This window comes from Harmonia axyridis, chromosome X (assembly GCF_914767665.1).
Source record: "Harmonia axyridis chromosome X, icHarAxyr1.1, whole genome shotgun sequence".
Classification (NCBI taxonomy): Eukaryota; Metazoa; Arthropoda; class Insecta; order Coleoptera; family Coccinellidae; genus Harmonia; species Harmonia axyridis.
The window spans coordinates 1,664,328-1,681,448 of NC_059508.1; the positions used below are offsets into that span (position 1 = coordinate 1,664,328).

Here is a 17,121-nt window from a genome sequence, read left to right on the forward strand (position 1 = left end):
TATTCCTTCGGAAGTCCTTGATATGATATTCTGCAGTGCGAAAAGTTATCAGATCATAAAAATTACATTTTTTCACGTGTAAAAATACAAATTTCTGAATAACACATTTCAGAGATGATTCACATATAAACAAAATTTCAGTGGTATATGTAAGATATCGAATTTCTATAAAAAAATCAATCAATTGCTCGCAAAATGGTAAAATTATCTAAATAATTGAAAAAGAGTCAGTTGTAATGAACCAAGTTAAAACGACCTGGATCGAGTGTATTCACCGACAAAATTTGCATATGTAATCTGACGGTGTAGGGTGATTAAGCGATGGAAAGGAAAAACCATCAAGGAAAGCTCCGTGAGCAGGGAAAAACCTTGATATTTTATCAACATTCGAAATGTAGATATTCCTGATAAGGGAAAGAAATATAGGAACATCGACTACTAGCATGCAAGTACCTAACAGATTTTCTCTTGATATGGTGGGGAATGAAACTAGTGAGCACGCAGTTAAGGAAAATCACGAACGGATAACAAATATTTTATGCCTCGATGTCAGGATAGTTTTGTCGAAAGATAATGAAGGAACCGCTTCTTCGTTTACTCAAAACAGAACACGCAATGATCTGACCTTTTCTATTATTCATTTTATCACCTTTATAAATTAATTATCCATCGTGCGAATTGAAAAACCCACTGAAATCATTTTTCAATTACTTACACCCACTCTTTAGATGAAATACTCTAGAATTTATTATACAGGGTGTCCCGGGAGTAATTGTATATAGTCTTACCAGAGGTAGAGTAGGCCTAGGTGAGTACGGATTGAATGAAAAAAATTAAAATTTTTGGAAACTTATCGTCGGCGCTCATCTTCTTTTTATAAGGTGATAGTGTGAGATGAATTGAAAAAATCGAGTTGTTATAAATTATAATTTATTTAACATTCTTTTCACTGGTTCACATCATAATACAAGGAAGAATTTGAAAATCGAAATAAATAAATAAGAAATTTGATAATTCAACGTATTCACTCGAAAAGTTCCGATTATCAATTAGTTTTCTTATATTTAAGGCACACGTTATACAAGATAGGGAGAGTAATTTACAAAAAGAAACAAGGGAGTATCGAAGACTGTCGATAACAAAAGTGTACAAAAACACACATACTTTACATTCACATGGAAAATTCCACTCTTCAAAGAAGAGAGAAGTCGATATAAATAATTTAATCTTAAAAATCTAATCTTCTATATCGTTATCGATTCTACTACTGCGAATTCCTGAATTTCCGGTCCATGGATAGATGTCAGGGCAAGGTTGGCAAGTTCTCATGTACCTCACTCCAGATTTGTGCCAAAGGTTGCAGACTTTGGGATTGTTGCAGCGTTTTGGCCTGTCCTATAAAACATCAAAAACATTAATGATATAGTTTATTCAATTATTCGAAATTTCATAACTCAAAAGCTTTTATTATTGAATATACTTACTGCAAAGTCACATTGGAATGGTTTGAAGGATCCTAATCTTGATGTTGGTGTTGGATCTCTGACCCATTGTACAGCTTGCCAGTTGGTGATGACCCAGACATCTCTCATAGCTAAGATGTTGTCCAAGAAGTTGATGAAACCTTCTTTATGGTGTGGTTGTGTGAACCAAGCGGCATGGTAGAAAAGTCCGAAAGGTGCTCTGAAAAGAACATATCAACATGATAAAATTCTTCAACTCGCTTAGGACTTCCGAAAATCCATCGAAGAGCTGCTATTTCTTCGTTTGGTGAATTTGAGTTTACAAACATAGGCGTACAATTTTGCTTCAACCGTTTCTTTCCGGAATTCGAGGCTTTATTTTGAAAAACTGGTTGAACATTTATGATTTAAAGTAATGTCCATCGCTGGACACTTCTTTCTCCTATCTTTCGGGAAGCGTACGAATCTCGCGTTGGAAAAACTGGTCATAGCGATCCATGAATCCAGCCAATTTTTTACTTCTTCATTAGACTGGAAGTGCTGGTCAGCCAGGCCATGTGCCATTGATCGAAACAAGTGATAGTCCGAGGGAGCAACGTTTGGAGAATACGATGGGTGGGGTAGGGCTTCCCATTTCAGAGTTTCCAAGTATGTCTTGACCACTTTCGCAACATGGGGTCGAGCGTTGTCATGCTGTAAAATCACTTTATCATCTCTCTCGCTGTATTGCGGCCTCTTGTCTTCAATGCTCGGCTCAAACGCATTAATTGCTTTCGATAAGGATCGCCTGTGATTGTTTCAGTCGGTTTTAATAACTCATAATACACTACGCCGTGGAGGTCCCACCAAATACCTCTAATGACCTTGGAACCGTGATTACTCGGTTTGGCATCCGAACGTGGGAGCATGCCGAGATATCCCCATGATTTGCAGCTCTTGGGATTATCGTAATGAACTCATTTTTCGTCTGCAGTCACAATTCGATGCAGAAATCCCTTCCGTCTTTGCCTTACAAGCAGCTGTTCACAAGCAAACAAACGTCGGCTTCAACTCGTATGGCACCCAATTTCCTTGTTTCTGAATTATTCCCATAACTTTCAAGCGTTTTGAAATGGCTTCTTGCGTCACTCTCAATGATCCTGCCAATTCTTGTTGCGTTGACACGAGTCTTGATCAAGTAATGTCTCCAATTCTGCATCTTCAAAAACCTTCTCTCTTTTACCGCCATGCTGGTCTTCTACGTCAAAATCGCCGTTCTTGAAGCGTTGAAACTACTCTCGGCACGTTCTTCCACTAAGAGCGACCTCACTATAGCTATTTGAAAGCATTCTATGAGCCTCAGCCGCAGATTTCTTCCTATTAAAGCAAAAAATTAAAACCTCCCGCAAATGACCAGAATTTGACTCATAAGCTGACATGTTTAATCCAGAATAACTTTATGATGCAGACACAAATCGACTTATATTTCGATGGCGTTTTGTTAACAAATACCTAAGCTTATTGTATGACATCTTCGATCTATTCATTCCGACTACCACTTACCGCTACAGCCATCTATTGCAAAAAAGGCGGAAGCAAAGTTGTACACCTAATAAGAGCAATGCGAGTAGGCACACTAACCAACCTGTACATGTTAGTTTTATCCTATAGCGTAATTACGCCTTAACAAGGTGAATGCGTTTTATAATTTTATTTATCACCCTCTTCGCGTATTATTCAAATGGCAAAGATGAATGATTTTCGAGATAAAACTGATCTCATTTGCAATTTTCCTTTCTCGGTTTTCTGTCTGTAAGGCTAGAGCTTATTTGAATTTATTTCAGGGTCGGTTCATTACTTGCAAATATTGTACGAGATTTTGCGATATTCGCGAACAAAAATACAACGCAACAATGCGTTCATGCGAAAACAATGTATGATTGATTTAGTCCAGGTAGAACGCATATGAATGGACCTTTCTTGTTGCGGATATTATCTTAGAAAAAAAAATAGAACAATAGGCTAACTATAAATGTTATTTCGAACCAGGGCTTTGTTAGAGTTGATGTATTTGATGATTTTTCATCCTGTCAACATCAGATCGGCGTGACCCATTTTTCTTTCACTGGAAAAACCTTTGAAAGCTTGGTCCTAGAATTGTCAAGAGTTGTTTTCAGCAGTGCCGGATTAAAATATTTTCGGTAATATATTATATGAAGGCTTTATTGTGCATCCGATTTGGCAACTCTAATTTCAAAATCCAGTTTAATGATAAAGCCTATTTCACAAAGTTCCTACTAAGCACCGACAAACTGTCAATTTTTAGAATGTCAGTTTTCCCAGACTACTCACGTTGCGGTGATCGTAAGGTCAAATCGACAGTACGATTCTTAAATGAGGAAGGATCCATTGACGTGACATAAGTAGAGGATTTTTCAATAAGAGGTGTCATTTTGAATAGCCCGGTATCTGGACAGCTGTCATTTTCGGACATTTGAGAAGTAAGAACTACGCCATTACTAAAAATGGAAATAAGTACTCGATTCAACAACGCATTGACATTGTTACATAGACGTACAACTTTGCTTACGCTGTTTTTTTTTTCTGAAATTCGAGGCTTTATTGATAAAAACTCGTTATACATTAATGATTTAAAGTATTATCTATCGCTGGCCACTACTTTCTCTCATCTTTCGGGCAGCTTTCGAGTCCCGCGTTGAAAAAACTGATCATCTTTTGAAGCGATCCCCGAATCGATCAAATTTTTTACTTCTTCGTAAGACCGGAAGTACTGGTCAGCCAGGTCGTATGCCATTGATCGAAACAAGTAATAGTTCGAGGGAGCAAAGTCTGAAGAATACGGCGGGTGCGGTAGGACTTTCTATTTCAACGTTTCTAAGTATAGCTTGACCACTTCCCCAATATGGGGTCGAGCATTATCATGCTGTAGAATCACTGTTTCATTTCTCTCCTTGTACTGCGGCCGTTTGCCTTTCAATGCTCAGCTCAAACGCATTAATTGCGTTTGATAACTATCACCTGTTATTGTTTCAGTCGGTTTTAACAACTAATAATATACTACGCCGAGCTGTTCCCACCAAATACTGAGCATGACCTTGGAACCGTGAATATTCGGTTTGGCCGTCGACGTGGAAGCATGGCCAGTATTTTCCTATGATTTTCGGGATTATCGTGAATGAACCCTCTTTTCGTCTCCAGTCAAAATGCGCCTTTGCCTTGCAAGCAGCTGTTAACAAGCAAACAAACGCCGTTCAACATCTCTCGGCTTCAACCCATAGGGCACCCAATTTCCTTGCTTCTGAATAATTCCCATGACTTTCAGGCGTTTTTTTTAAATGGCTTCCAATTCCTGTTGCGTTGACACGAGTTGAAACCACTATCGGCAAGTTCTTTCACTAATCACGGCCTCACCATAGGTATTTCAAAGTATTCAATGAGCCCCAGCTGCAGATTTCTTCATATTAAAGCAGAAAATTTAAAGAGACCTGGAGAAAAATCAATTAATGTTACATAAGTAGATAAATACCTGTTTGTTGTGTAATGCCTTTGGAAGTTCTTCATGATCATCTTGTGAACGCCTTCAGCATCAGCTGGATTGCTGCAAGCATCTCCCATGGAACATCTTCCACCGTTCAAATCTTGCCACATCACCATTGGGACTTCCCAAACTCCTGGATAGGATCTGGTAGGACAAGGTGGTATCATGCAGTCGTGGAAAAGTTTATAATCTAAAGTATATGGCCAACTTGGAGGTTTATTTTCATATATTGGCATCGAAGAATCATATGTGAAGTTGGAATCGTACAACATTTTGAACATCTTGTTGCCACCGACCTGGAAAATAGTTATTTCAACAGTTAATAAAATAACGAGAATATTTCGATGAATTCTGATTCTTAGTACGGTCCTGTTGATCTCTACCAGATTCGTACATGAATTAATGAATGATTTCGACAGATAGTAGCACAATTTGAGAGGTCAACAGTTGCGAACTTGAAATCTTTATGAACCTCCATTGTTATGTATTGAAAGTGAAATGTTAAAAACTCTTACAGAAAGGAAAGGAGCTCTCATTCCTCTTATATCCTCGAGGTGTACTCCACCATATGCTGCTAAAATTTCTCTTTGACCTGCTATTTCTCTAGTCCATTTCTTTTGTGAGAACTGTTCTCCAAAACTGTGCCTGGAAAGAATCGTGAATTTTTGATAAAATGTTGAAAGGAGTAGATCAATCAGAATAAAAAGTTATCAACGAATTTCATGCACGAAAAAATAGGCTATTCGAAAGATTTTTTGAATCAATTAGATAAAGGAAACTATTCAAATGTCTCTATGTACAATATTTTATTTTAAAAAATATCAGAAATTCGCAGCAAAACACTAAATTCGAAGGAACGAAAATTCAAATGACAAGTGTTTACTCAAAATTGACGCCATCGTTAGTTTGACCAATCCAGTTCGTTTCGGTTTATCACGGGATTTTAAATATGGCTAAATATTCGAGTTTTAGAAATGTATTGCATATTCATCAGTAGGCATCAAAAGCCTATTTTCGAAATTATCATACTAAGAAAAAGACGATTCATTCTGTTGAATTGACACATTTCAATTAATATCAGAAAATTTGATTGTAATAAGTTTACTGAAATTCAAAACTTACAATTTTTTTGTAATCTCTGGAGCTTTCGAAATAATCATAGGAAAAAAAAATGCTGGAATGAATTATATTTAGTGCTAAACATGATGCAAGTTTTCACAGTTGGAATTTCCACATAATTGCATCAGGTATATATGTCACGTGAAGAGTGTAATATCAACACTTGATATATTCAATAAGTGATTGATGATTGAAATATCGGTTTAGTATGTAAAACTTACGAAATTGTGTGTGATGCAATTTCATGGCCATCGGAGTACAAATTCTGCACTTGACTGTAGTCAGTCCATTCATGTGAGACGTAGAAGGTTGCAGAAATAGGACAACCATTTGGATTAACCCTGCCTTTCTCGAAAAGATCTTGGTAGAGCCCCTTATTCAAGTCATTGACAGAATCGTCAAAAGTCAGTAGTACAATTTGTGGCAATTGATCAGGAGGAATATCACCTGAAATTAAACCAGTTGCAAGGCGAGTTCCTAAATTCAATCTTGTATAACCCTACCAGGAATATCTTTTCCTCCGCAGTTGCAGTCTGGAAGAAGACATACGTCTTTCCTACACTTGGCAGCAGTTTTGTCAGGTTGAGGTTGAGGATAAATAGGATCGGGTCTCCTTGGAGGGAATCTGTAGATATCGACGAATTCTTGAGCTTTCGACACAATAGATGTTGAAGGTTTAAGGGTTGGTCTTGAGCGTCTGGAAGGAATACAAACAAATCAGATTGTTCTCTTATATTGGTTTGGTGGTAACTTACGATGGTGGAGTACCTCTATTGACTGTAACTGTATTAACAGTTACATCATTAGTGATGGCATTTCCGGCAGTGTAATGCCCTGAACCGCGACCTCTGTTTGTGGTCCTGAAACATCCAGAAAATTCATAAGAACACCAGTCGAAATCTTCGAATCAAATGATTTCCAGTGAGGTGCATCTAAGCTGCATCAAATTTATACCATGCTCTACTTGTCACTAACCTACTGAATGATTTTCAATGGAACAAAGAGTTATTTCGACTTCTACGTTAGACTAGTGTTAAAGTGTGTGCTGAGTTAGGTGTTTTAAGTGTCCAAAGTCAACTTCCAGTCTCTAAGGAACATTGTGTTCTATTGTCCAATAAGAACAAGAAGCAAGTGAGGTTGGATTAATCGGAAATAAAGTGATTAAAAGGAGAAAAGCATGCAAAAACATTGGGGAAAGTACCTCAGCTTGAAATCGCTGCAGTTTTGAGATTCTTTGCACTTTGTGTTATGCCCTTTGGTTCCACGCAGGGAATTCATCATAAATTTGAAAGCTGGGTTTATCCGGGAAATTCTAGGAGTTGAGGTAATCAAGGAAGAATCTGTCTTATTTGGTGCAGTTTTCGTAAGTAATTTGAAAGGCTTCAGTTTGTAAGTTGGTTGTAGGTCTGGTTCATCTTTGACTGTATCTGAATCGGTTATCAAGCTTTTTAAAGGAGGTATTTCAACCGTACCCTTGAAAACTTTATTTTGTGGTACAAAATCAGCGTTTATGGAACTTGAATTTATGTAACGGTTCAGTTTTTCGAGTATTTGTTGATCTTGTACTGGTATAGTTGGTTCTGGTTTATTTAGAATCTCGGTTTTTTGCGAGGAAACTATGTTCGCGATAGTAGTTGTTGATAGTTCTATAACTTTTTCTTCGGTAGTTTCGTCTTTAATAGTAGTACTGGGTACTGTACTTTTTCTAGGCGTAAAGTAATATCTCGACGTCGTCTTCATTTGACTAGTTTCAGTAGAACTGTAGAGTTCATCCTCTGGGGGTTCCTGATTGTCGATAGGTATTAGTTCTTGATTAATAGAAATAGGATTGATTGGAACGAAGTTTTGAACGAACCTCACCGAGTTGGCCTTTTTTGAATTACTATTTCTCGTACTTTCTCTGAATTGAACAGAATGCGAATTTGCTTGTTTTCTATTTCTAGAAGTCGTACTTCTGATATTGTCATTCTTTTGTTGCGATCTCGAAGGCGTATTTCTTGATTGAAACCGAGGCGGAGAATAGGTTGTGGGATTAATGAGAGCATAATTCTGGTTTCCTGAAGAATAAGTTGATGATTTGCTAGAGAAAGTGGAAGGAGTAGTCGAAAAAGAGGAAAAATTATTAAGAGTGTGTTTTGCTTCAATGTTATCTTCATGTTTAAATGATGTTCCAGTTGAAGAGACTTGGTAAGTTGACTTGGATGGTGGTTTTTTAGTAATATAACGAGATGTTGACGAGAGTAATTGATTAGTTGGCTCTGAAGAAACTGAAATAGACTCTTCAATTTCGACGAATTCTAAAGTTTCGTTTGGATTTGAATTGTCTGTTTGTGTATTCTTGGATTGGGATTCTGTTGGGAAAGTATAGAGTGTGGATTTTCCTGGAACTAAATAGTGACTCGGCTTTGGATAGACTTGCAAGTTTTCATTTGTGGCATTTGACGATGCTCTAAAAGAAATGAATTTTGCTTTAACTCAACTATAAACAAACTACATATAACTAAACGTAAATACAACAAAATAATAGTCAAATTATAAGCAGGAATGAAGCTAAAAATCTACATGATTCAACGAAGAAGCTACAAATTGTACATTGTTCTTGCAGTGGTAAATCAACCCATGCTACTTTTTTTTAGGCATAAGTACCTTGATGGAACTGTACTCTGTTTATATGAAATTGTTGGTGTAGGTGTTTTGACAGGTTTTTTTGTTGAGTATCTACTAGTACTGGACGTGTGAGACACGGCGTTTCTATTTTTAGATTTAGATGTCGATGGATGATCCTCAATAAGATTCGTCTCTTTTCTGTCCTCCCTAAAGTTTGATTATATAATTCATTGATAATGAAGTTTCTGAAGTTTTTCGTGATAAATTGATTGATTTACCTGATTGGTTGTCTGTTAGACTGTCTGTAAGAGTTATGGTCCTCCTCCTGGAACGAAAATCCTTTATAGTCGCAGAATTTTTATAAGGCTTTCGTACTTACTTCATTATCGTAGGCCACATCGTGGTATTCGGGTAGGTTCTGTTCTTGGTAACCACCTCTTATGTAGTCGTTTTGAATAACATTTCCTCTCTTCGGAGATGGCAGGTCGTTCTGTTGATATGTTGGTGCAGCAGTTCTACTTCTATAAGATACTGGTGCAGCACTTGGCTGAGGTTCATTGTAGCTGTTGTATTCTGGAAATTTAGGTATATTTGAACTACAAGAATCGCGTAATGGAATATGTTGTGAGACAATTTGAATTTTGTTCAAATTTTGATGAATGGTATCGACATTGATATAATTACCATATTTAGTTTTGTCATCATATTCCGGTTCATATTGCTGGTAGGCATTGGCTGAATATTGACTCGTGGTAGCGAAGTTACGAGATGTTATAGATATCGGTTCTGGTGCAGCTGTTGTTGATTCAGCTCTAAGAACAAAGAATAAATTACAAATTTTATTTTTACGCAAAAAGGGATGATATTTGGAAGACATCAAATTGATACAAATCTTTCAAATATTCCCTTTCATATATTCAACTAACATCTCTACTTACTTCCTCAATAGGTATGAAATTATTTCACTTAAATTCTGTCAGTACTGTTTGTAATGAGTGAGTCAGTTGAAACTTATTGAAAATCATTCAACCTTACTTAGAATTTCTAGACCCACGATACCTGTAATATTTACCTGGTAGTGGTGTTATTTCTGTTTTTCGTAACTTGTCTGTGTTTGCCTCTAGAAGAGGTAGTAGTGGAAGTTTGCCTTGTCCTCGACCTTGTTGGTTGTCTAGTCGTTGGTGTTTCTGTCGTAGATTTTTGATATCCTTTTGCGACTACTGTCTGGGAAGGTGCAAACGTTGTAGTATGTTTAGGAGATGTCGTAGAAACCGTGGTGCTACTTCCTTGTTTCGATGGTTTCCTTATCATTTTTCCAGCAGTTAAGTCTTCTTTATATTTTGAGGAATATTTCGTAGCTTTCTTAGAAGTGCTATTATTACTTTTCGCGTTTACTTCAGCAAATTTAGTTCTTTCGTGAGTACTCTGATTTAGTTTTGGTTTAGTGGTATAGTTTTCCAACTTCATAGGAGGTTTAGTCGTTTGCTTTGTCTTTCCTGAAGTAGTTGAAGGTTCAGTTTTCTCGTCATAGTTGTGATTAGCGTATACTTTAGTAACAGGATGTGATTTGTTAGATGTTTCGAATGTTATAGTTCTTTGAGTAACAGTCGTGACGAAATTATTCGTGATACTAGGCGAGGAAAAAGTTGAATATGTGTAATTTTTAGTCTGTTTAGTTGGTTCTTCAGTTGTAAATTTGTTCACATTATTTTTGGATGGGAAACTTTGGGCTGGATTAGAATTCTTCAGATGAAACGGCGTTGCGTTAAATTTAGCGTTAGAATGATTTCGATCACTTTGTGGCTTCCATTCGAAATCGTTCTGTCTATGAGGAAGCGTGAAATTTTGTGGAGGAAACGTATAACTTTTTTGTATATCGAAACCTTTAGTGATCGCTTCTGTGACGCTATTATTAAGAGGTTTGAAACCAGATGGTTGTATATATTTCAGCTTAATTTTTTCAGGTTTTTCGTAAACCTCCGCTTTGGTTGGTATCCTCTTTGGTTCTACTTGGAGATAGTAATAATTGTTCCTCTGATTTTGAGCATTCGATGTAAAATAGTTTGCGTTGTATTGATTGACGTCTAAAAATCTTGATGGATGGTGTGTTTTTGGGTTATTGTAATTGGTTTGTCTAGATGGGTGATGTCGAGTCGGAAATCCTCTATAGGATGAGTCAGGTCCAGTTGGTTGACGTATTTGATATGGTGGATAAGACGGTCTATTAAGAGTCTGGATGCTACTCCATGAAGTTGGTGGCCCAATATTTGGACTAAAAAAGGAACTGAATACAATTCTATATTAGTCGAAATGTTTGGTTGTTGAAGAAAGGGAGAATTTGACAATTTGGAAAAGGTTCGAAAATCGATAGCCTCGATGAGGTGATTTCGATATCATGTTACATCTCTATTTACAACGATGATTCATGGATTTTATGAATTGTCTTGCGTCGGAAATTGTCGATGAAGTTTGTGTGATTGTGTCATAACGTACCTGGGACCAGTTTGTCTTTTTTTCCTCCTCGTCAAAGTCAACTTATTAGTCGTCAATATTTCCAAGTAATCAGTCAAGTCTCTAAGGTAAATTCTATATTATTCTTTTGCGCCAAGTTTATCCGCACACATTCTTACCTTTGATGCTCTTGAGGTTGGTGAATACCAAACGAGATGACACCGATTTTCTCCTTCTGTCCTGTGTGATACTGAAAAAAAAAAAAAACGATCGTGAAATCACGAAGTGAGATCTATAGTCAACAATAATTCATCCTAGAATGGAACCTTGACATCTCTCAAACTATTTAACATAGCTATTCGAGCAGTATCGCATTGCAAAATCTGACTTACAGCTATGGCATTGGATTGTCTTAGGCCATCCCTATCTCTTTGAACTTGTCCAATGGTAGATGGTTGACCACGATAAAATCTTTGCTGTCGGTCACTCTCCTCTTCTTGTGCTTCAGGCAATGCTTCTTCTGATTCTTGATACAGTTGTTGTTGCTGAACAAAGACAAAAAATTGAAATTACCATGCCAGGTCATGAGTCGTGGGTATCTGGATTCGTTCTGTTTAATTGCTATTATAAATTTGATATAGGCTATTAGATAATTTTTAATTAGCTGATTAGTCAGTCGATACAACATCCCACAAACTGGTATGTTTTATATTTCTCTGAGATATATATTAACTGACAAAGAAACTGCAACACCCAGAAGGAACTGATTAAATTTTATAATTTTATTTTGCAGAACATAGGTAGTATAGCAAGGAGTATATCATTGAATTTGGAGAAAAAAATCGTGAAGATTTTTTCATGTAAATAATTTTTGCAAGTTTTTCAAATTTTACAACAAATCAGCTGTTCGAGGAGATCCAAAGACGATGTTTAGTTGTTGTTAAAATGCCTAGAGCACGTGTACGCGGAATTTATATCCATCTAAGTGAATTTATAAGAGGTCGAGTTATTGGTGTACGGTAGGCGGGGTTGTCATTTAGAAAAATTGCTAACCGTACTAACAGAAATCCAACTACTGTTATGAGATATTGTCAACCGTGGTTTGATAATGCCCAAAATCGAAAAAGAGTAGGCACCAGACGTCAAAGAGGTACAAATGCAGTTCAAGATCGACGTCTAAGACTTATGACCATTAGAGACAACTCGATCTTTGGCTGATGAGTAGTTAGGAGAACAAAGCCATCCTGTTACTGTCCAAATGGTTTACCGACGGATAAGGCCATTTGGACTGCAGCGTTATCGACCCCATCTTGTGTTACCTTTGACGGTTGAGCATCGCCGTTAACGATTACAGTGGTGCAGATAACGTCAACATTGGAATAGCATCAGGTCGTCTTTTCTGATGAATCTCTATTTTTCTTGGGTGCATATGATAGCCGAAGAAGGGTTAGGCGACGTCGGGGAGAAAGACATGAACCTCAGTTTGATGTTGAGCGCCATGTACATCGGACATTAGGCGTTATGGTATGGGGTGTAATTGCACATGCAAGAAGGTCACCTTTGGTCTTCATTCGATGTAACATGACAGCGCTGCGTTACCTTAAGGAAATAGTGGAGCCATATGTTCTCCCTTACCTTAACCGGCTCGAGAATACAATATTTCAGCAAGACAATGCCCGACCTCATGTTGTCAGAGTTAGTTTGAACTTCTTCGAAACGACCAATGTGAATCTTTTGCCATGGCCACCCAGACCCCCGATCTTTCGCCCATAGAGAATGTTTGGGACAACATGGGTAGAAGGCTTGGAAATTTATCCCAGCCCCAGCGGCTCTGAGACATGAAGTACAGGTAGCTTGGGATTGTATCCCTCAAGGAGAAATAGACCATCTTATTGCATCAATGCCGAGACTTGTTGGGGAGTGTATAGATAATCGCGGTGGACAAACGCATTATTAACATAATAAAAAAAAAATTGTAAACCCAATTCTCAAATTTCAATCATTTACTGCTACTATCTATGTTCTCCAAAAAAAAAAATTGAAAATTTAAATAGCTCCTTCTGGGTGTTGCAGTTTCTTTGTCAATTAGTATATAATGGTACTGTAAATAAGTACCACCAAGAAAATTCTATAATGTTATATTGAAACTGCAATTTCAGGCAATATTTTTGTACGATTTTATCAATCATTACCCGGCCACCTGAAGATCTGAACTTTCGATTTACAGAAAGTCAGTTCTTTCTAGACTACTGACGCTGCGGCGATCAACTGGTCAAGATCATCAGTCTGGATAGAACGATCGACTAAATCGACCCTTCTGAATTTTATTTGTTTGTCAGGTTAAATCGACAGTTCTGTATCGCAAAAACTTTGAACGCTTGAGTGGAAACAACCTTACAGAGTGATCTTAGAAAATTTGACATAGGATGACCTACCTTCAAGTTGATTTCTTCATTGTGGTATATCTGTTGTTGTCTAGGCTGTCCTCTTGAAATTACCAGCGCAGATGGCTTTGGTGGCGGTGGTGGAGTATATCTGGTTCTAGTGTAATCCTCTTTTATTCTAGAGTTTGATGGCGATGATGGAGTTGTGGCAGCTGCAGCAATTTCAGCTCCATCACATCCTACGTTCCTTGGCCAATCGCAAGTCTGCAGCTCTTGACTGAACAAAAAAATTTAAAACAGTTAACGATACATATTTAAATAGTAGAAAATTCGAATTGGAGAACTGATGCAATATGTTATTACCTATACATGAGTCCTCCAGTACATGACTCGAGTAGGGCTCCTCCAAAAACGCAGACATAATACTGTGTACAGTCATCTGGATGAGGGTAGTATCCAAATTCTTCAGGGCAATCGAAATGAACTGCAGTCTTTACGTCTACTGATACTACAGAGTGTTTTGGCAGTTTTCGTTGAGCGGAGCAAGCATCTGGAAAAACAAATAAGATAAATATTCAGATGTTTATTAATATTCAAATCGAAATCTCAACTATAGACGAAACACATCATATGCAAATATTTCAATGCCGTTCAAAAGTAAATATGGAAAGGTCATGGAATCTTATATTTGAACTATGTTTGAGATTATGGCATTTCAAAAAACTGAATAACTTGAATCAAACACTCTCAACAAATGAGTAATAATTCAATTCAGGGTTGTCATTCAAGCAGACAAATTCAATAATAGAGATATTTCACTTTTTAGTATCGGTTAGCATGTTATGTAATATTTCTTTGTTATTGGATAAGTTCATAAACTCTCGGATAATATGGATTTATGGCTGAATTTTGTAATCTTTTTACCATTATTAGAATCTTGTTTTCAATATTCGTTGCTTCCACTTTTAGATCCTACTTTTTGCATGCTTATTGCAGCTAACATTTTAACCAAATATCCATAATTTTTAGATGAGAATGGTCTTAAATGATCGTCTAAACGGATATAATTACAGACTTTTTCGCCAAATAATAGCCAGAATCATTTTTCCACTCTTTAATCCGATGTTGCCAAAGCAATTTTCTGATTCAAGTTATATCTGAGCAATCTCGTTGACGAATTTAATTTTATACAAAGTCAATGACCAATGTTTTCTTCAAAGTTCCTCTGGAACAGTCACCGTAAAAATGTTGAGACTTGAACAACAAATAATCCGCCTCTGAAGTACTAAAAAAAAGCTTAATATGTGTAGGCTTATTTCCACAAGTACGAGTTTCGCCTTTATTGGAATTTTTGATCGCCAACATTAAAAACCCACCATGCCAAAAAGACCAGATAGCATTATTATGATAGCTCGTATAGGTAAATCATTGTTGACGGATATGTTTCATTTGTTGGGTTCAAAATACCTTGAATATCTATTTTTGGATTCAACAGACACGAAATTGATATTTATCATGTGGAAAAAATATACAGGGTTTAACAATTTAGCGATGATAAAATTTGAAAATAAAAGAAAAAACATATAAGTAATTCACAATTTTTTTTTATTTGAAAGTTCACATTATGCCATTTTGTATGGGAAATAACATTTCTACGTAAGTAATGTATTCTGGAAACTAAATTTTTCATCATTTCCGTAAGGACATTCATTAAATCTGTTTTTGGTTTTTTTCTTTGAATGTGTATACTATTTCATACTATATGTATATTATGTATGTATATGTGTATTATGTATATTATGATTTATCCTATACATTTCTTAAATGTCGGAAAGGATCAATAAACTTTATTATTATTACTATCATATTTCGTCAATAGTACGTTCAATACTGATTTTTGCTTGATCAGTAGTTGTTGGATCTGGACCAATCCCCACACAGTGAATTATTGGATTGTAATGGTACCTATATCCACAGTTTTGTGTGGATTTTCATCACTCCAAATTGTAATTCTGATTGTTTACATAACCAGTTAACCAAAATGATCTTCATCAATGAATAAAATTTTCTGGTAGAACAGTTCATTACTTTGAAGTTATCCAAGAGCAAATCTGAAAATAAACTACATCTAATGTGGTCTTATTGCTTCAAATCCAAAATTTTTCTAAAAATTCTCCATATTGTTCTTTGAGGAAGATTTTATTGTTGAGATCGATAAATATCGATTTTCCCTAAGACTTGCTCCTACCAAATCAATATTTGCTTATGTGCGTGCATATCTTCGTTGTACTGGTACTATTGTATCGTGTGAAGAAAATTCACTTTCAAATTTGTCTACAATATGAGGAATAGAGAGTCGATTAACTGAATAAAGTGGTTCATTCATTTTTTTTTGTATTTCTCTCAGTGTTCACAACTGAGCCCTGAATTTGATAAAATAATTTCACAATTTCTAAACCTTGTTGAAGCATCTATCTTTCCATGATTATAAGGCATAAAGTACTGAACACAAATGACATGTGAAATACCAAAAAATAATAAACAGCGTTGCCATTTTAACCATTTTAAATTATCTCTTTCCTTTATTGGAAAACCGATACTTGTCTACGATGGCGTTGATATCTTTACGCTTTTCGGAAATTCAACTACACATGGTTAGTTCCGATTTCTATTTCTAATCATTAGCGTTCTAAATAGTCTCGCACTAATTAGAGATTTACAAGATTGCCAAGTTACTTTTTACACAATTTTAATTCGCATCAAGGTGTACGCAAAATATTCTTGTTAGGAACAAGCTTCTAGTACTTCAATCTTAGTTTTAAATCTTCTGAATAATCAAATATCTTCGATTACCTTTATCGGTTCTCCTTTTATCATTAGGATATGTTCTGTGAATAATTTATTATGATCACCAGAAGTCTGAACGTAAATAATGAGAAAAGCACAAAGTTTTTGCGCGTTTGTTTCAAAGGACTATTTGGATAAGGGTCAAAATCACCTGAAAATCAACTTTGAATGACATTGTATGATAAATCGTTGAATTCAGCGTTAAAAGTTATTTCGAAAAGTGTCATAAAATATACAGGTCCGTATTGAAAAAAATGAGGTTGAGGGTGGCCCAGAGAGCACGAAACGTTGGATACGAAATCTGATTACGTCAAATTGAGAACAATTTATTGTCGAATAAAAAATTCCTGTAAAACTTTTTGATGATATTTGAAATAAAGTGGGAAAAAAAGAAAAATCAAAATGACAGAATTTACTTTTTTTATGATATCCCAATAACCGGCCCTGATAATCTCGATTTGTTTGAACTGCTTGATAATGCTTCTATGCATGCAACTTTTTCTCCATTTGACCGACCTTCTAAGTAGTTTTCCAATGCCAAGTTAAGTATTTATTTATCAAATACTTAACTTGACATTGAAAAAACTATTACTCGACTTGAACTTGAGTTGATTTCAAGTCAAGCTCAAGTCAATTAGCTTGAATATCAAGTGAAGCCGTGAAACCCTATTTAGGACGCCCTGTGCAATGTCTTTCATTGCACAATAACAAA

At 36.2% G+C, this 17,121-nt stretch overlaps 1 protein-coding gene across 7 annotated transcripts in view; it reads right to left on the reverse strand.

Annotated features, from left to right (window-relative positions):
- Positions 1-913: 913 nt before the first annotated feature.
- LOC123685740 (proteoglycan 4) overlaps positions 914-17,121 on the reverse strand; it is a 48,128-nt gene continuing 31,920 nt past the window's right edge. The window contains exons 2-19 of one of the 7 annotated variants that reach the window (XM_045625590.1): positions 13,926-14,112; positions 13,614-13,839; positions 11,571-11,723; positions 11,358-11,428; positions 11,221-11,301; positions 9,800-11,011; positions 9,412-9,539; positions 9,107-9,300; positions 9,006-9,052; positions 8,767-8,925; positions 7,322-8,569; positions 6,876-6,980; positions 6,624-6,817; positions 6,342-6,567; positions 5,517-5,646; positions 4,990-5,297; positions 1,485-1,683; positions 914-1,395 (exon numbers count right to left, since the gene is read on the reverse strand). In XM_045625590.1, coding sequence (XP_045481546.1) covers positions 1,237-1,395; positions 1,485-1,683; positions 4,990-5,297; positions 5,517-5,646; positions 6,342-6,567; positions 6,624-6,817; positions 6,876-6,980; positions 7,322-8,569; positions 8,767-8,925; positions 9,006-9,052; positions 9,107-9,300; positions 9,412-9,539; positions 9,800-11,011; positions 11,221-11,301; positions 11,358-11,428; positions 11,571-11,723; positions 13,614-13,839; positions 13,926-14,112 — 5,027 coding nt within the window. In that variant the 3' untranslated portion in view covers positions 914-1,236. Of the gene's footprint in view, positions 1,396-1,484; positions 1,684-4,989; positions 5,298-5,516; positions 5,647-6,341; positions 6,568-6,623; positions 6,818-6,875; positions 6,981-7,321; positions 8,570-8,766; positions 8,935-9,005; positions 9,053-9,106; positions 9,301-9,411; positions 9,540-9,799; positions 11,012-11,220; positions 11,302-11,357; positions 11,429-11,570; positions 11,724-13,613; positions 13,840-13,925; positions 14,113-17,121 lie in introns of all 7 variants that reach the window. The other 6 variants (XM_045625591.1, XM_045625589.1, XM_045625592.1 and 3 more) reach the window with 6 other exon arrangements.